Source organism: Vipera berus (assembly GCF_964194415.1).
Source record: "Vipera berus genome assembly, chromosome: 6".
Classification (NCBI taxonomy): Eukaryota; Metazoa; Chordata; class Lepidosauria; order Squamata; family Viperidae; genus Vipera; species Vipera berus.
In genome coordinates this window covers 43,153,006-43,173,906 of record NC_138208.1, presented here as the reverse complement: position 1 = coordinate 43,173,906, position 20,901 = coordinate 43,153,006, and the positions used below count along the sequence as shown (strand labels likewise).

At 39.2% G+C, this 20,901-nt stretch overlaps 1 protein-coding gene across 1 annotated transcript in view; it reads right to left on the bottom strand.

Annotated features, from left to right (window-relative positions):
- The window catches only part of HMGA2 (high mobility group AT-hook 2), a gene marked incomplete at both ends in the record, with an annotated part of 216,969 nt that overhangs the window by 18,138 nt on the left and 177,930 nt on the right, over positions 1–20,901 (bottom strand). The window contains one exon of the mRNA XM_081331973.1: positions 2,919–2,951. Coding sequence (XP_081188099.1) covers positions 2,919–2,951 — 33 coding nt within the window. The remainder of the gene's footprint in view (positions 1–2,918; positions 2,952–20,901) is intronic.

Below are 20,901 nucleotides of genomic sequence, written 5' to 3'. Positions count from 1 at the left end.
ATAGGTAAATGACTTCTTTCTGACTGGCAAGACAAGGCAAGACCATAGTGAATGTGACCTGAGCATTGCTGTTAACTGATATTTGAATGAGATGTTTTATGTATGCCAGACCTTGACAGTGAATATTGTAATAGCCCACTTTATTTTCAGCCATGTCATATCTCTTTCTAATTTCTTGGGAAACAACTGGGCAGAATTTCTTTTAGCTTTGTACAACATAGCTGTCCAGGGCAAGCTAATTTGACTTGCAACTGCCTTGGTGCAATTTGGATCAAAACTGCCCCAAAACTGCCCCAAAACTGTCCCCCCCCACACACACACATACACACACCTCTTTCTATGTTGCTTGGCCTGGTCTCAGCTCATTGTTCAGGCAGAGAAGAAAGTTGTTTCAAGGTCTTCCTCAGAGGAAAGAGGACCAGAGTCTACACAACTAAGGAGCTGCTTATATACCCACAGCTGAAGCTAGAAGGCTTCTTTTGATTGCTGCAGATGGAGCAGGAGAACAAGTTCCAAACTGCCACTCCAGAGGAGTTTACCTTTCTGGTTAGGCATTTTATTTTGAATGTTACTTTGAGTTCTTAGTTTGGATTGAGGAGATTCCAACAGCCTGTTTTTATTTTCAGACCCATTCCCTGAACGCTCAACAGACTAGGGAGAATAAACTCCAACAAGTTTTTGCTTTTTGTTATTTGCTCCCCATTTTTCTGTCTACAAGTTCTGCCATACTTGTGTTTGAAGTGGGATCAGGAAATAACCTAGTTAGGGACCCATCCCAAAAGTGCAAGTAGCTGACCCATGAATATCAGAGGAGATCCCTCAGGGTGCTAAACTATAGAAATACATGTTGAATGCACTAGAATTGTGTCCTAAAATCCAGGCTTACTCTCAGTTGGTCCAGCAAAAGAACTAGCCACAACTGAGAATGTGAATGGAAATGTGAGGTCCCTATCACTACACCATTGACATTCTGCCAAACTTCTGCTGAAGTGGGACGATCTACAAAGTACCTGGCAAATGCAAAGAAGGAAAGCTTTATACACAGGGGTGTCAAACTGCTGGACCACAGGCCAGTTGCATCATGTAGAGGCCACACCCACCCCAGCTCCGGCAATGCAAAAAAGTCATGTTGTTGTTGTTAGCTGCGAAGTCGTGTCCGACCCATCGTGAAAAAAAAGTGATAATACAGGGCTTTTCAACCTTTTCACCCATTGTACCATTTTTAGGATATGGCAACATCCGAGTACCACCAGTCACCTAGCAAGGTGTCAAAAACTTGATGACACCCCCCCTCCAAAAAAGGAAAAAGGTAATGAAGTACAGGTAGTCCTCGACTTACAACATTTTGCTTAGTGACTGTTCGAAGTTACAATGGCACTGAAAAAAGTGCCCCCCAAGCCACAGCCGAGCCAGACACCTGCTTGCCCGCCCGGCGGTGCTCTTCCTTCTGTCTGAGGTTTTCATTGTTGTGAGCATTTCTGTTGAGGATTGGCAGTGGGGGTGGGATGGGGGGGTGTTTGGTTTTTATTCCCCCCATCTGCTGGGTGGTTGCAGCAGGTTTTGGTCACTTCACATAACCCTGGGACACTGACTGTCATAAATATGAATCAGTTGTCAAGCATCTGAATGTAAATCACAACACCCTGGAGATGCTGCAACATTCCAGCTGATTGGCGCTTCTTCTGGGCTCAGAAGCGCCAGGATCAGCGCCGAGCTCCAGCTGGAGCCTGGCAGCTGATCCTGGTGCTTCCACTGAGCCCTGACAGCCCTGCAGCTCCAGCCATCTTTCGCTCATGCTTGTGTGGTACTGCCACCGGTTCACCTCATTCCCCTCCCCCATTACCACTTTTCTAGGATGGTCACGTACCACCTGCCAGGTGCCAATGTACCACAGGTGGTACCTGTACCAATGGTTGAAAAGCCCTGTCATAATACATTGTGACACATCACATGGCGAGTTTGACACCCGTGCTTTATAAATTCCTTAGCAGACTGAATTTTGAATTCCCCACATTTTTTCCCCTGGGAATTGAAGTTGTTAGCAGGATTTAAATAATATTCACCAGTCAACTATATAATATCACAAAATTAATCAATGAAATTTCATAAAATTATTTCACTGAGAGCTCTATCCTTAGCATTTCACCACTGCTGGTACAGAAAAGGTTATCAATTTTTCATGCAAAATGTTATCTTTTTTTCATTTTAGCAGCTTTATTTCATCCCCAAGTTAAGCTTTATCAAGGAGGTTGCTCACTTACAATTAATTACTAATATTTTAACATATTCTATCCTATGCTCTTCTCATTAACTTTACTTCAAATGCATACATATCAAATATTTTTCTATTCTAATTTTCAGTAAAGTGAAAATTTTGCACAAAAGTGTAAGATTTCATGACACTATGCCATGTTAGTAAATGGCCAGAAAAGGTTCACATACTGACTGGTAATTAAATTATATTTATTTTGGAGGTGATTGCAGTTTTGAGTTTTCTGATTTCTCATTGCCCCTGGAAATGGAAGTAACTTGATTTTGAGCTTCTCTTCCCTATTCATGTAAAAAAAAAATCTACAATTGTACTTTAAGATAGTCAAACTAAAGGAACCATAACCTGCTTCTGTATTTCAAAACAATTAAACAGATCAGAGCATTTCTTGCATATTGTTTGAAATGCAGCAGAAAGAAGTCAGTGGGAATCTAAATTGATAAATTGATGAAACGATATGTCATGGTATATTTTTAGTCTTTGCAAAAGATGTTTTTTTAAAAAAATATGCATATAATTATTTGGTCGTTCTGTTGTAAGTACTTATAAAATGTATATTTCCATTCATTTTATAGTAATGGTTCAAGTAAAGAAGCATGACAAACTATTACAAGGAATTGAATTAAATATCTGGCAAAATAATTTTTACCTTAGTTGGCTTCTTCTGGACCACTTGCTGTGGCTGCAAAACAACAAAACAAAAATAAACCCAGATGATATATATGTGTATATAAAAATATCATTTAGACAATTAACATGAATACAACTTGCTATATTTCTAATGTAATATATCTAGAAAAATATTATTTTAGCATAATATGCAAGATGGCATATTTATCCTTGCTTAAAACTATGTTGATAATCTGATTCATGCATTTACAGTACTGAGGTTTACATTTACAGTACACAATAAATAGAATGGCAGGTAATTTGCATATTCTAAATCATGTCTAATTTAGCTTTAAACATATAACTCAATTTATATATATAAATTGTAGGTATGCCATACTTAACAGCAGACTGAAATGATTTTATTCTTTATAGAATTTTGAAATATTTGGTAGTCTGAAAAGATAATATCGCAGGTTGATATGTGAGAAATTAATTTTGGACTCAAAATCTCTAATTCAGTTCCTTTTGGTTTTGATCAAGTATCAGGAACAGATGTAAATCTTTATCTGACTTATCATTCTGAGTCTTCCTTAAGATTTGTCTAAATCTACTTGGAACCTAAGAGTGGATGCCCATGTCAGAAACATTTGGGCTGAAATCAACAACTTTCAGCTTCATGAGTAGCTATCTTATAAAAGGGTTACCAGTTCTATAGTTGGCAGAAAGTGAAGAAGAACTAAAGAGCCTCTTGTTGCGGGTGAAGAAGGAGAGTGCAAAACTTGGGTTGAAACTTAACATTAAGAAAACCAAGATCATGGCATCTGGCCCTCTCAATTCCTGGCAAATAGATGGGGAAGAAATGGAGGTAGTGACAGATTTTGTTTTCCTGGGCTCCAAGATCACTGCAGATGGGGACTGTAGCCAAGAAATTAAAAGACGCTTGCTCCTGGGAAGGAAAGCCATGGCAAATCTAGACAGTACACTAAAAAGCAGAGACATCACCCTGTCAACAAAAGTGTGTATAGTCAAGGCTATGGTCTTCCCAGTTGCAATGTATGGCAGTGAAAGTTGGACCATAAGAAAGGCTGAGCGCCAAAGAATTGAGGCCTTTGAACTATGGTGCTGGAGAAGACTCCTGCGAGTCCCTTGGACTGCAAGGCGATCAAACCGGTCAGTCCTAGAGGAGATCAATCCTGACTGCTCTTTAGAAGGCCAGATCCTGAAGCTAAAACTCAAATACTTTGGCCACCTAATGAGAAGGAAGGACTCACTGGAGAAGAGCCTAATGCTGGGAAAGATCGAGGGCAATAGAAGAAGGGGACGACAGAGAATGAGGTGGCTGAATGGAGTCACAGAAGCAGTAGGCGTGAGCTTAAATGGACTCCAGAAGATGGTAGAAGACAGGAAGGCCTGGAGGAATGTTGTCCATAGGGTCGCGATGAGTCGGACACGACTTCGCAGCTAACAACAACAAGTTCTATAGTTGAAGTATCTTCTAGAGCACTGGTGCCCCCTCCCCTTTGGCACCAGGGACTGGCCTCGTGGAGGGATGGTTTTGAATTTACTCACTCACCCGCTGCTTACCTCCAGCAGTGCAGCCTGGTTCCTAACAAGCCATGGCCCGGTACCGGGCCATAGCTCGGTGTTTGAGGACTCCTGTCCTAGAGCAAGAATTCATTGTGTAGTAACATTACTAGTAGAGAAACATGACAAGGAGCTGAATCTAATATATGCCACAATAATTCACTTTTTACTTAGTTGGTGAAAGGTTTAATTTTGGAATGGGGAGATCAGTGTTTCTCAATGTTGGCAACTTTAAGAAGTTTGGACTTCAAGTCCCAGAATTCTCCAGCTAGCATTCTGACTGGGCAATTCTGGGAGCTGAAGTCCAGGTATCTTAAAGTTGCTAAGATTGAGAAATCATGCTAGATATCCCATCCTTTTTTATATGAATGGCTAAAAAGTACGTATTTCCTTTTGGAGCTGAGGCTCTCACTGAGTAATTTGTGTACCCTACCCCAGCTGAGTACTCTCTGGCTGGCTGGAAATTCTGGGACAGCAGTAATAATATCAAAGCACCAGGTTGATAAGTTTTGATCAGTTCATTTTTGTTTTGTTGTTTAGCTCTCACTAACTTGCTACTGATTAAGCCTCAGGCTTGAGCAGCAAGCAAGGTGTTCTGTATATGTTAAGTTCATGAAGTAGTGAAACAGATCTCTATAGAGATACAACTGATACTATTTACCATATGTATATATTTATGCTGGGGATATCCAAATAGTGAACTATTTTTTTAGTACAATCTCTCTGAATATGGCCAAATCTCATAAAAGTGTCTGTTGATTTCTTCTATATGAATGGTTAAGTTTTAGTGGAAAGTTTAGGATACAATGAATTAAGGTATGGGAATAAGCACAAGGAATAAGCATTCACTGCTATCATAAAAGGAAATATTTGAGAACTACAAAGCTTTCATTTGTTCATGGTAAATTTGCTTTAGCAGTTAATATGCAACCAATCCCTCATTTCCAATTTTTACAATGGATTTTTAATCATAATGTTATCAAAGACTAAAATTTCTATTATTATGTATCAGCAGTAGTAGCTAAACAATTTTCCCTGGTATGATAGACACCATTTTTCTTTGTAAAATTAGATAGAACATATGTAATCTAAATTTAGAAACTTATTTACCCCCTCCCCAGCACATACACAAAACCTGGATCAGCTTGCTGAAAATATAAAAAATGAAATTGTAAAAAAAAGTGAGCTTTCCTCAAAATGAGCAGAATAAGGAATAAAAATGCAAACAGTGGGGTAGAGGGGGAAGAAGGCAGAACTAATTTATAGAAGAACAAACCATCTCCAATCACAATTCTATGCTTTCTAAATCACAGTAATCTAGTTGGCAAAGCTGTTATCGGAGTTGTTAGGAAAAGCCCTGCATGAGTAAGATTCCTCTAAACTTTGGTCTGCATCCAAAGTACAATGTTTCCTTTTACTTTTTTTCCATGAATGGCTGCAGTATTGTGCCTCAGTTCTGGCAGACTACTCTTCTGCAGTCATTCATAAAAATAAAAACAAAACAAAACAAACGCCTACAAAAACTTTCTGAGCCCAGTCTGGAGCCAGTGGGTGCCAGAGGCTGAGAAAACATACTGGCAGCTCCAAGCCTAAACAGCATTTAAGTATTCAAGGATCTGCTTGGTGGTCTGTAAAGTATGAAGAGTTGTATGGAAGGGCAGCTGGTAGAATTATGTGACACATACTAGGCAGTAAGCCAGAGCTGGCCTTATTTCAAACATTGTCTTTCCTCTCATTGAAGTGTCAGGACCTAATTCATGGAAAATTTGGTGAGTTGGCAGCTGTTTCAGAGGATTTCATTGAGTTGCAGTGTGCAGGAGTCACATGAATGCCAGGAACACTGCCAAGAAAAAGGGGATTTCTGAGCACTAGAAACCAGTTAGCCTACAAGAATGTACGTGGGTTTGATGTGGTTTTGGAGTAAACACGTGTACAGGTGTAATCAGCAGGAGAGAGAGGCAAGAGGCAAATGGGCTTGTATGATCTCGATTTGCATGTGGCTCATTATTGAGATATATCTGGGTTCTAAAAAGAAGCAGTTTGTTAGGTTTAGAAAGAAAAAATATATTTTACCAAACATGTTGTTTGATAAAGTAGAGCACAATCTACTACTTGATAAGATAGAAAAATGTGGGTTAGACAGCATCACACCAGATGGATTCGTAGCTGCCTGACCAGCCATACTCAGCGTATGGTTCTCAATGGAACTGCATCTACAGGGAAGTGTGTAGTGGGGTGCCCCAGGGCTCTGTTCTGGGCCCAGTACTCTTCAACATCTTCATCAATGATTTGAATGAGGGGATAGATGGGGAACTCATCAAATTTGCAGACAACACCAAGCTGGCAGGAATAGCCAACACTCCAGAAGATAGGCTTAAGATACAGGAGGATCTGGACAGACTTGAACATTGGGTGCTATGTAACAAAATGAAATTCAATGGTGAAAAAAGTAAGGTTCGACATTTAGGGAAGAAAAACCAAATGCACAAGTACAGTATTAGTGGTACCTTGCTCAATAGAGGTAACTGTGAGATGGATCTCAGAGTCCTAGTGGACAATCACTTAGATATGAGCCAGCAGTGTGCTGAAGCTGCCAAAAAAGCCAACAGAGTCCTAGGCTCCATTAACAGAGGGATAGAATCAAGATCACATGAAGTGTTAATACCACTTTATAACGCCTTGGTAAGGCCACACTTGGAATACTGCATCCACTTTTGGCCACCACAATGTAAAAAAGATGTTGAAACTCTAGAAAGAGTACAGAGAAGAGCAACACAGATGATTAGGGGACTGGAGGCTAAAACATATAAGGAATGGTTGCTGGAGTTGGATATGTCTAGTTTAATGAAGAGAAGGATGAGAGGTGACATAGCAGTGTTCCAACATTTCAGGGGTTGCCACAAAGAAGAGGAGTCAAGCTATTCTCCAAAGCTCCAGAAAGCAGGGTAAGAAGCAATGGATGGAAACTAATCAAAGAGAGAAGCAACCTAGAACTAAGGAGAAATTTCCTGACAGTTAGAACAATTAATCAGTGGAACAACCTGCCTCCAGAAGTTGTAAATGCTCCAACACTGGAAGTTTTTAAGAAGAGACTGGACAATCATTTGTCTGAAATGGTATAGGGTTTCCTTCCTGACCAGGGGGTTGGACTAGAACAGGGCTTTTCAACATTTTAACCCACTGTACCACTTTTAGGATATGGCAACATCCTAGTACCACCAGTCGCCTAGCAAGGTGTCAAAAACTTGATGACCCAAAAAAAAGGAAAAAAGTGATACAGGTAGTCCTTGACTTACAACAGTTTGCTTAGTGACTGTTCGAAGTTACAATGGCACTGAAAAAAGTGCCCCGCCAAGCCACAGCTGAGCAAGACACTTGCCTGCCCGCCCAGTGGCGCTCTTCCTCATATCCGAGGTTTTCATTGTTGTGAGCATTTCTGTTGAGGATTGGCAGCGGGGGTGGGGTGGGGGCATGTTTGGTTTTATTCCCCCCATTTGCTGGGTGGTTGCAGCAGGTTTTGGTCACTTCACATGATCCTGGGACACTGTGACGGTCATAAATATGAATCAGTTGCCAAGCATCTGAATGTAAATCACAAGACCCTGGAGATGCTGCAACATTCCAGCTGATCGGTGCTTCTTCTGAGCTCAGAAGCGCCAGGATCAGCACCGAGCTCCAGCTGGAGCCTGGCACTGATCCTGGCGCTTCCTCTGAGCCCTGACAGCCCTGAAGAAGCGCTGATCCTGGTGCTTCCACAGACCCCTGACAGCCCTGCAGCTCCAGCCATCTCTCGCTCAGGCTTGTGCGGTGCTGCCACTGGTTCAGCTCATTCCCCTCCCCCACTACCACTTTTCTAGTATGGTCGTGTACCACCTGCCAGGTGCCCATGTACCAAAGATAGCACCCGTACCACTGGTTGAAAAGCCCTGGACTAGAAGACCTCCAAGGTCCCTTCCAACTCTATTATTGTTGTTTGTTGTTGTTGCTGCTGCTGCTGCAAAACTATTATGAATAAACAGAAAAATATTTGTATTAGCAAGTACTCTAATTTTGTGAGGGATAGCCCAAAATGTTTTCATCCTAGCTATTTTGCATCTTTAGGTATGAAATAATAAATCATTAATGCTCAGCAATTTAAAAGGGAAAGTGAGACCTGTTACTTGTGACTCAGTTCCAAAACTGGACATTCCAGAACTTATTCCAAAACTAGGCAAAAGTTGACACAGGAAGGAGATATAGATAGAAATTAAAAAAAGACAAGTTATGACAAAGTATCTTTAGAGCATTGAGAATGGGCCTTTTCTAGACACTGCAATGCTAATAAACATCCAGTTACAATAATACTTGTATTATTGAGCAAATAATATAAGGATATTTTATAACGCATTTCACATATAATATCATTCCTTATTATTACATTTTGGAAACAGAAACTATATCTCCTGAATGCCAAAGTCCATAAGATGAATGAGGAGAACATTCTCAACATGCTTTAAAACAGTTTATTCACATATGCACGCTAAGTACTAGCAAATCAAAAGCATTAGTGGATATGGTAATGTACCTCAAATCAAGAGGAGGTTACTCAAATCTCTCCAATAATCTGTTTTGGATTTGGATTTTAGAGCAGTATTTTTCCTTCAAGAGAAAACTAAACAGCTATAAATTGTAAAACAGCAGTCTTTAATCTTCATCTTCCCTTTTTAAATTTGTAAGCATGAGCGTAATAGTATACATGCAATAGCATCCACATAATAAGGAACTTCAAAGATGAGGGTCAAAAAGCAATCCACCACTTAAAATTCTCTTGCTCTAAAGACTGAATTGTTGATCTTTCTGCTGATTATTTTCATTTATCTGATGAAGTAAATCACTTGCATTTTACACCAGATTCTAACAGGAGCTACACCAAAATGGAACTGAATGTCAGAATTCCCAATTGCAAAATCATTCTAGAATGATAGCGTTTTGTTCTGCATAGCTGTAATTAAAACCAACTGGCTTTATTCAGAATTCCAAAAAAGTTTAAACATGTAGCCTGAGTCTTTTTTAACCTCAGCTTACAGGCTGGGTATAATACCGTATTTAGCAAAAGATGTATAAAAGAAACGGGTAGCTAAGAAATGTATTCCAGCCATTTAGTAAGTCACAATTAGCTTTATTTCTACATATTTTTGTTTTGTTAAAAAAGCCCTGGTTTCTGGAACAAGTAGTTGCAATTTCTGCTTAAATTCTATTTTTCAGTTTAATACCCAACCTAGTATTCATAAAGCATCACAAGATTTTTCAGTTTAATACCCAACCTAGTATTCATAAAGCATCACAAGCAAGCAGAATATATTGTGAATGAAATTTTTCTATAGTTTCATTCTACTTCTGCATTATTTTCTAGGTTTTAATTAATGCAAATGATATAAAAGGATTGCTGAACTTATCTTTGTGAGTATATGAAATGACTTCTTCCTATTTTTGTAGGAAATTTCACCATAAGATGGGAAGAGCCATGGTGGCGCAGTGGTTAGAATGCAGTATTGCAGGCTGACTCTGCCCACAGCCAGGAGTTTGATTCTGACTGGCTCAAGTTTGACTCAGCCTTCCATCCTTCCAAGGTCGGTAAAATGAGGACCCAGATTGTTGGGGGCAATATGCTGACTCTGTAAACCACTTAGAGAAGGCTGTAAAGCACTGTGAAATGGTATATAAATCTAAGTGCTATTGCTATAATGTCTGGAGTTGCACAGTGGGAATATACCATTGTTTGGTCAATTCATATGTGACATTTCTGTGCAAAGCTTGGAAGTTATGTTAGCATTTTGGGGACCCCTGAATTACAATATATTATAATATGTATGCACCTTTTGGAGGGAATAACATTATGGAAAACAATACACCTCAAAATTATTTGTAAGGATACTCTTTACAAATTCAAGTGCACTCTCATAAAAAGCTCAGTCAAGGAATCCATTCAAGCAATTAAAAAAACCCTAACCAATTGGTATTGGAAAACACTGTCTATAAATATTTATTTATTTAAATTTATATAATTGCCCTCCCACATAGCCGCTTATACAAAGTTACAATAATACAAAACAATTTAAAATAAAAAATACAGATATCCTGGACCCAAGCCATTTAGGGCTTTATAGGTGTTACATGGGAGTAACAGGAAACCCCCATCACAACTCGCACGGCTGCATTTTGCACCAGCTGAAGCCTCCGAGTGGTCCTCAAGGGCAGCCCCATGTAGAGAGCATTGCAGTAGTCTAAACGGGAGGTCACGAGCGCATGAGTGACTGTGCATAGGGCATCTCGGTCCAGATAGGGTCGCAACTGGTGCACCAGGCGAACCTGGGCAAAAGCCCCCCTGGTCATGGCTCCTATATGGTCTTCAAAACTGAGCCACGAATCCAGGAGGACACCCAAGTTGCGAGCCCTATCAACGGGGGGTAACACCTCACCCCCCATCGTTAAAGATGGAATAGTCTGGTTAACCCGAGATGCCGGTATTTTGGTCACCATATCACAAAAAAGATTTGAGAGTTTGGAAAAAATTCAGAGAAGAGCAACTAAGATGATCAAAGACCTGGAAACATACAAAGAACGGCTGCAGGACTTGGGTTTGGCTAGTCCAGGGGTAGGCAACCTTGGCTCTTTTATGACTCGTGGACTTGGCTCAGGAATTCTGGGAGTTGAAGTCCACAAGTCATAAAAGACCCAAGGTTGCCTACCCCTGGGCTAGTCTAAAGAAAAGAAGAAACAGGGATGATATGATAGCAGTGTTCCAGTATTTGAGGGGCTGCCACAAAGAAGAGAGGGTCACATTATTCACAAAAGCATGAGAGGGCAGGACAAGAAACAATGGTTGGAAACTGAATAAAGAGAGAAGCAACCTGGAATTAAGGAGAAACTTCCTGACAGTGAGGACAATTAACCAGTGGAAAAGCTTGCCTCCAGAAATCATGGGCGCTCCATCACTGGAGATTTTTAAGAAGAGGCTAGACCGTCACTTGTCTGAGATGGGTTCTCCTACTTGAGCAGGGGGCTGGACTCAAAGAACTCCAAGGTCCCTTCCAGCTCTATTCTATATTGACTGATTATACTTGCTCATCATTTCTGTTGGAAGAAAGCTGGACAGTTCAACTACATTGTGAATGAAGTTGCAAATAATAATTCTTTATTGGAAATTTTGTTTTTCTACAATCAAAATTAATTGTTATTTTATAATATTGGAATTACAAAAGTGTTTAAAAGTTTGTGAAGCCTTTTGAAGCATAAATATGACATAAAATGTTATATGTTCTCCACACAAATCAAAGCTAGACAAAGGGAACTCAATTACACATGGTCAAAAATGTTACATGTGTTCATTTGTTTATTGAAGAAAATGATCCAAAGGTACACATCATAACGTAAAAGAAAATTAATATAAAATGTTTATAGATGATATACAATTCCATCAATATCTGAGATAGACAAATCTTATGATACTAAATGTCTTATCACATGTGATGAATATATAAAAAAGGAATGTCTTATCACATATGATGAATATATAAAAATAGTATTGAGAAGATATACATCATATGATGCAGAAAATCATAGAATTTAAATTTGAAATTTAGCCACAACTTTTTTTACTAGTTATAATGAGTTTGTCTTCTGTGGTGTTGGCTACTCTTGCCAGCTTGGGGTCATCTGCAAATTTGATGAATTCTCCTTCAATTACCTCCTCTAAGTCATTTATGAAGATATTGAAGAGTACTGGGCCTAAGACAGTACCCCACTGCTTACTTCTCTCCATGTGGATATAGTGCCATTGAGGACTACTCGTTGATACAGTTTGCCAGCCAGCTACAGATCCATCTGGTGGTGATGTTGTCTATTCCACCTTTTTCTAGCTTACCAAGGAGTAGGTTGTGGTCTACCTTATCAAGTGCCTTACTGAAGTCTAAGTATACTACGTCCACAGTATTTCGCTGGTCTATTAGTTTAGTCACTTTATCGAAGAATGAAATAAGATTGGTTTGGCATGATCTGTTTTTTACAAACCCGTGCTGACTACTGGTTATAAATTTATTTGTTTCTAGTTGTTCGCAGATCTGCTTTTTGATTATCTTTTCCAGGATCTTCCCAGTTATTGATGTTATACTGATTGGTTTGTAGTTTCCTGGGTCTGTTTTTTTCCTTTCTTGAAGATGGGAACCACATCAGCCCTTTTCCAGTCCTCAGGTATTTCCCCGGTGCTCCAGGGTTTTTGAAAGATATGATGCAATTGTTCTGAGATAACATCTGCCAGCTCCTTCAGTACTTTGGGATGTAATCTTTCGGGTCCTGGTGATTTATATTAATCAAGGTCGGATAGGTGTTCTCTTACCATTTTCTTGCTTATTTTTATTTTTGTTTCTAGTTTGTTTTTTGCAGTGTTTTTTTTGGTATGTTGGGGTATGGTTTCTTTTTGTGTCAAGACTGATGCAAAGTATGAGTTAAGCAGTTCTGTTTTCTCCCTGTTGCCTGTTATTTCCTTGCCATCTTCTCTCTTTAGTGGACCTACAGTTTACTTGACTATTTTCTTGTTGTTAATATATTGGAAGAAACTTGTTTTTTATTATCCTTGATTTCTGTTGCAAATCTTAGTTCATTCTGAGTCTTTGCTTTCCTGACTTCATCTTTGCATGTTCTGGCTGTCTCCTGATAATAGGCCTTAGTTATGTCACCCTCTTTCCATTTTTTTGTATTTGTCCTTTTTGTCTCTTAGTTTGCCAGAGAGATCTTTGTGTAGCCATGCTGGTTTCTTCTTGAATTTCCTGGTTTTCTTTTTCACTGGTATTGTGCTGGACTGGGCTTTTATGATCACATTTTTCAGGGTTTCCCACACTTCTTGGGTTGTTTTCCCCTGGCATCTTTCCTAGGTTCTCTTTGAGTTTGTTAAAGTCAGCTCTTTTGAAGTTTAAGACCCTTGTTGGATTGTTTTCTGTTGCTAGTGTTTGTCTTATATTTATTTATTTATTTATTTTATTAGATTTATATACCACACTTTCCCGAAGGACTCAGGGCAGTTAAATTAAATATTAAATTCCAGTATGACGTGGTTGCTTTCGCCCAGGTTTCTGGTAACTTCAACTCCCTCTATCACATCTTAGTAAGAATTAAGTCCAGTATGGCTGTACATCTAGTTCCCTTCTCCACCTTTTGACAAAGTGGATTGTCAGCTAGGTTAGTAGGAATTTGTTCAATCTCCCACTTGCTGCAGAGTTTGTCTCCCAGTTGATATCTGGATAGTTGAAGTCTCGACCTCTACAGTAGAGGCCAAAATTGTGGAAACCTTTTTGGAAAAGTGTACAGTAGAAATGCCACCTTTGGTTACGTTTCCACCATTTTTTCTTCTAGTTTTTTTTTATAACTGTAGCCTTGTTCACCTTGGTGGAGCAGTGGGCTAATGCCTCCTTAAGTAACACCAGCTGCCTGCAATTAGTGCAGGTTCGCATCCCACCAGGCTCAAGGTTGACTCAGCCTTCTATCCTTCCGAGGTAGGTAAAATGAGGACCCAAATTGTTGGGGGCAATTAAGCTGACTTTGTAATAATGCCACTTGGGTGTGTGTGTGAAAGCCCTAATAAGCAGGCATATACATAGAATTAAGGCTACTGCTAAGTTTTTAAGCCGCCCTGAGTCTTCGGAGAAGGGCGGGATATAAATGGAATTAAAATAAAAAAATAAAATAAAATAATACTATTTTACATTGCTTTCTGGGCAACCAGTCAACTCTTTGCACCATTACTTTACTTTTATTATGTTTTACAAGATCACTAAATGAAAGAACATAAAAAACCCAACCAACTTGATAGTGATCACATAACACACTGACAAATGCTCTCCTCTCAGCTTCAATACATGACATCAAAAACTGAATTCTACAGTGATCTGATTGGCTGATTTCCAAAACAAGATGACACCTGATTGGTTCTCTAAACACTCATGCTCATTGGCTATGGTCAGATGAAGGAAAGCTACCTGATATCAACCTAAGCAAGTTGTGCTTCCTTTTTCTGGTTATTTGGCTATAACTTTTCATAGATTACAGTACAGATAATTGAACAAACTTTGTTGCATTACATTCTTGATTATATTGTCTATCCACTGAGATATAATTTTATGGTACTACTCCAAAAAAAGTGGTGTTATTAGCCATCAAACCTCAAAAATAAACTTTTCCCAAAAGGTTTCCACAATTTTGGTCACAATTTTGGTCTCAAAGGATTCTGGGGTACATGAAAACAAAAGCCACTGAGGTCTGAAACCACCAAGTGGGGTATGCCATTTTCTGACAAAGCTTCTACTAAAGAAAGGTAAAGATAAAGATTTCCTCTGTCCAGTCGTATCTGACTCTCATCTCAGTTCTTAGCCAAAGGAGCCAGTGTTGGCTGAAGACAATTCCATATAGCATGACTATATGCCAAGAATGCTGTTACCTTCCCACTGTAGTGGTATATATTTATCTACTTACATTTGCATGCTTTCAAACTGCTAGGTTGACAGGAGCTGGGGCAAGTAACAGGATCTTACCCCATTGCGTAACAGTTGAATCTCAAATCCAGGCAGTCAGCTTTTCACCTGACAAGCTTAGTATCCAAGTCTGAACTCTAACAGAAAAGGATCTAGATAATCTATTTCATCTAGCACAGGGTTCCCCACCCCCAGTACTGGGCTGCAGCCTGTTTGGAATTGGGCCATGGAAGTAGCAGTTGAGTGTGCATGTGCCTATAGCTACACATGCACAAGCAGTGGTTGAGCATGTGCATGCGTGAAGCTCCGTTTATGAAAGCAGCAGACACGCGTGCCTACTGCTCATGCAAATGGAGTTACGCACACACGTGCATGCCACTCGCATAGAACCATCTCCTCTCCCCCTTGCCCATCTGCTGTGTCTCTAGCATATTTTAAAGTTGGATTTGTATTATGTGCCTCCCCAAGGAAGGGTGAAAATTTGTCAAAATGTCACTCAATGATGGATCTATAAAGGCCTCATAAAAGGCAGCACATCGTAACATCCTTCTAGACTCCTTATATTACGTCTGCAAAAAGGTATTGACCATCTTTCTAATTCAAATGGAAATATTCCCTAGCTCTACTCAAGAGCCAGGGGAGGCAGAAATCACCCCAAGCAGCCAAAATAGTCCATTATAAGAGAAATAAATGATGACTCAGTCACCCCATTAGATTCAGCCAGGAGGATCAAGGCTTTGATGAATCTGAGCAATTTTGTTTGGCAAAATGGCATAAACAGCCATAAACAGGTTTTCCTACCCATTCCTCCCAAGGATATAGTTCACATATAATTAAAATGTAACTGTTGATGTAGCATCATGAACTCTCATGTTTAATAAATATAGTCAATTGACACTGATAATGTATAGGATTACTACTCTAAAACAACTGGGGGAGGCATTTGGCTATGGCTATCTCTAGTTAAAAACATATTTTAACAACAGCAAAGATAATACCACACTTAATTTTGCACATTCCACATAATCCAGGCTAAGAAAAATATTAAGTAAAAGTAAAAGGCGCCCCTGTCGGTTGTGTCCAACTGTAGGGGGACGATGCTCATCTCCAAACAACCAGCATTGTCCAAAGATGCTTTTGTGGTCATGTGGGCAGCATGACTACATGCTGAAGGTGCATGGAAAGCTGTTACCTTCCCACTGAAATAGTACCTATTTATCTACTTGCATTTACATACTTTCAAACTGCTGGGTTGGCAGGCACTGGGGCAAGTAATGGGAGCTCATTCTGTCACACATTACTTAGGTCCTGAACTGCCAACCTTCTGGTTGATAAGCTCTGTATCTTAACTCAGCCGCCATACTTTAGGTTAGCATAGGAGTAGGATCTTGGACAGCCTTAGCAAGTTCTTTTAAATGGTAGGAACAATCTATTATTATCTGGGGAGTGAGTGGGTGACAGCAAAACGTATCATATAACGTGGAGTGTTCTTGCTCCAATTATAGACTTATCCTTTATCTTTCCTTTTTTAAAATAATAACACTTAAAATTGTCTAGTTCACTTAGCATAGAAATGAAGTCAAATGAACTACAGGCATGTCCACTGTCATATAAGAAACTTCCTAGGTTGCTTTAAAACTCTTTTTCTTTCTGGAGAGACTGAATTCTCTTGATAGAAATAATATACTACCCCACAGAAAGTCTTAAGAGTAAATACTGTATCATGATTAAAATGTTAGATTAACCCACATAAAAGTCCCCCTCAGCCATGGAAATTCAATGAGTGACTTAAGGCTACCCAAATCTCTGCCAACTCAACCACACAAAGTTGAAGGGATAGAGTGAGAGGATATCTCCATCTAAGTTACCTTGAGCTTATGAAAGAAAAGTGAGACATCATCATCATCATCATCATCATCATCATCATCATCATGAATTTTTAGCCAAGATTACAGAACTGTGTCTGTTCCAAAAAAAACCCCAACAACACGTTATTGCACAGTTCACCTTCCCTGCAAAAGAAGTATGATTCTTTTGCACCTTTTAGAATCTCATCTCAGGATGTTGCCTAGCTGACCATCTTAATGCCCTCTAGGGCAATGGAATAGTATCCATATGGTAATAATTTTTGCTTTCTGGCAATATAAACCCCATTTGAATTCAGAGACCTAAGCTGAAAATTTATGGTGTCTTATTACTACCCCCTTTCCTTATTTGCTTAAACTTTTACATTCTTTGCTTCAAGCTTCTTTGTAAAAAGAAAAGATGTTCCCCCCTCCCTCCCTGTTTACAGACAGCTATTTGTGGAAAAATCAGAACTGAATTAAATTCTTGCAATTATCACATTTACTACAAAGAAGAATTTAAATTTAAGACAACTTTCCCAGCCTCACAAAACAGGGAAAAGAACAAATTTGTTTGACAAATAAATATACATATAAACAAACACAAAAACTGTCTTCAATACAGCTTTCACACTTAGATTCAGTTTAGGATTGCCAACACCAACTGCAAACAATCCTGAAGATCTTTCCCTTCCCAGTAAATGTGTGTCTGCATGCATATATATGCCTATAGTTACATGCATATATGTAAAGAATAATAATTGAATTAATATATATTAAGGATGAGTTGCTGTAAAATAATATGCCCCATACTATAACATTAATCCCACATCAATAGGCCAAACAATATAAATCTTTCTCACTCGACCAGATTTCCCTCCCTCTTTCATAAAGAAACATCAAAAATGGCATTGAGTTTAAGGACTTCCGGTGGTTACGCCATGCCGATGGCGGCTTTTCTTTGGCTGCCCATCCTGAGGCTTTGTTGAACCGCAGGGACGGTGACAATCAGCTGTCCTGCGGCTTGTAAACTTCCCCCTCGGGAGAAGAGGGGGAGGTGAGCTCTCCTCGGGTAGTGGTAGAGCTCCCCCAAACCTCCCAGAAATATCTGGGGGTCGGAGGGTGAGAGCTCCCACAGAGCCCAAGGCTTTCTCCGAGCTCAGGACGCCTTTGCTCCGAAGCAGGGGCGAAGCCAGACGCTGCATCCACATCTGCGGATTATAGTGATTTATGATTGATTTTAAAACAGACAGAGCTGACCAGGAGGAGTAAATTTGCAAGTATTTAAAACTTTAACTCGGGGTGCTTTAATCTTCCCCATACACAAATTTGACTTTGAAAGAGAAAAGATGGCGCCGAAATGTTTTTTTTTTTGAAAGAATAAAGTGTGAAGATTCTGTTAAAGTCTAAATAATACATTGGATTTTAGAGTTTTAAATTTTTTTAAAAGGTTCCTCTTTTTTCTTATTTTCCTTTTTTTGGATTTTATTTTTATCCTGAAGTGCAGAGGGAAAGTGAAAGTGATAAGAGAAAGTGAATTGTAGCAAGTTGGAAAATGGCTTCAAGACGGCAGGTAATTCCTGTTGTTTCGAAAAGCTTAATTTCCTCTCCCGTAACACAGCCTGCAACGCAATCCACTTCAAAGCCCAGATCCCCTCCACCCTCTCCTCCACCACCAGCATTTACACTTAAAGACCTGCAGGATGCTTTGAAGCTTCAAGCACAACAAACGGCTCAACAAATAAAGGAAGAGGTGGCTGATCTTCTTGAGTGTAAAAATAGAGAGATGAGAGAAGACATTTTGCTTGCACTTCAAGGGCTGGCTGCACATATTGAACGTTTAGATGATCGTGTGGACGAGGTTGTGGAAAATAGTGAAAAACTAGAAAATAGAATTGCTAAAGCAGAAAATAAAATGGATAAAACTGAGGATGAGGTGATTATTTCACAATATAGAGACATGGAATTTGCTCTGAGAATAAGGGAATTGAAAGAAAACCCTCGAGAGGATTTACAAGAGGAGGTGATTAAAGTTATAGCTCCCATCTTGGGATGGGATCCTAAGGAGTTAGTTATCAAGGGAGGTGGATAAAATTTTCAGGGTCAATTCCTGGATTGTGAGGCAGAAAAATTTACCTAGAGATGTGGTGATTTATTTTTCTAAGAGGTCACTTCGAAATGCAACCATCCAGGCCTTCTATCAACAGAGATTTCAAATTGCAGGTCAAGATATTATAATTTTGAAAAAAAAATACCTCCTAAAATGTTGAGAAAAAGGAAGGATTTTGGTTTTTTGTCTGATGAGCTTAAAAACCGACAGATTCAGTTCAGATGGGAGATACCTATTGGAATAGTGGTGAACTATGCAGGGACACGATATAGAGTTAATACGATTGCAAAGGCAAAAGATTTTTATACTTATGTCCTGAAAGCAGGTTCACTGCCATCTCCACTACTTAAGAGAACAGAAGAGAGTTTGGAAGATAAACAACAAGTTGAAGGGGCAACATCACAGTTTGTTGGAGAGGCACAATTGGCTGAATCTACTGAACAGAGTTTGCTGTTAAAGGGTGATCCAAAAGAACAGAGAATGATGCGTGCTGTGCATAAACATAAAGAAAAGGAGCAATTGAAACAGAAGATGGATTCTGGGCCTATGATACAAGGCCCTGTTACTACGTAGCCGGTGGGAGGGGCGCGACCGAAGAGATCAACTGCGGATCTTCAGGCGGTGTTCCAGAGGCTCCAGGTCGCTAGGAATGGCGATAAAGTTCCTGACATGGAATGTTAATGGCTTAAATTCACCACATAAAAGAAAGTATTTCACTACCTGAAGCAACATAAAAATGATATTGTTTGTTTACAAGAAACTCATATTTGTGCAAAAGATCAAAAGTACTTGATTAATTCCCAGTTGGGATTACACTTTATAACATCTGCTCCAGATAAAAAGAGTGGGGTGGTTATTTATCTAAGAAGAGATTTATCTGCTACATTAATTGAGTCTGATCCACAGGGAAGATATGTTATTATTGAATTATTGTTACAAGGCAAGAAAATTCTTATTATTGGATTATATGCTCCTAATCAACAGCAAAGAAAGTTTTATAGGTTTTTACATGATAAACTAACTCAATTGGATTATAAATCTGTTATTTTGATGGGTGATTGGAACGGTGTTTTGGATTCAAGCAAGGACAAGAAGGGATCTTCTAAAAACTCTCCTAACTATTCTAGATTGCCTACAGTTTTTTTTTTAATTTGAAAGATGACTTGGAATTAAGAGACATTTGGCAGGACTGAAACTTGGAGGACAGAGATTTTACTTTTTTCTCGGACAGGCATCAATCGTTTTCCAGAATTGATTTTTTTTAATTACTGGTGATCTTATTTCCAGGGTCAAGAATGTCAAGATTTTTCCTAGAATATTGTTGGATCATAGTCCTGTATGGATGGAGCTACTTAGGGAAGATGGGATCAGAAGAACTTGGAGATTGAATGAAAATTTATTTAGATATGATGTACTTTCAGAGAAATGTAAAGATTATTTGAAAGAGTTTTTTGTTTTGAATATGCATAAAGGAACACTGATTGAAATGGTTTGGGATGCTAGTAAAGCTTATATGAGGGGGATTTTGATTCATATGAATAATGGTCATAGGCATAAGCAGATGCAAAAATGTAAAGAATTGGAAGAAGAGATTAAATTGAAGGAGAAAGCTTTTATTTTGAATCCATCAGATAAGAGATTAAGGATGTCAATAAATTTGTTGAAAGAGCAATTTTTTTATTTTTTATTTTTATTTTTATTTTAATCCCATTTATATCCCGCCCTTCTCCGAAGACTCAGGGCGGCTTACAATTTAAGCACAAACCAATGTACTTAGCAATAGCCTTCATTCTATGTATACGCCTGCTTATTAGGGCTTTCCCCCCCCAAGCGGCATTATTACAAAGTCAGCTTAATTGCCCCCAACAATCTGGGTCCTCATTTCACCTACCTCGGAAGGATGGAAGGCTGAGCCAACCTTGAGCCTGGTGGGATGTGAACCTGCACTAATTGCAGGCAGCTGGTGTTACTTAAGGAGGC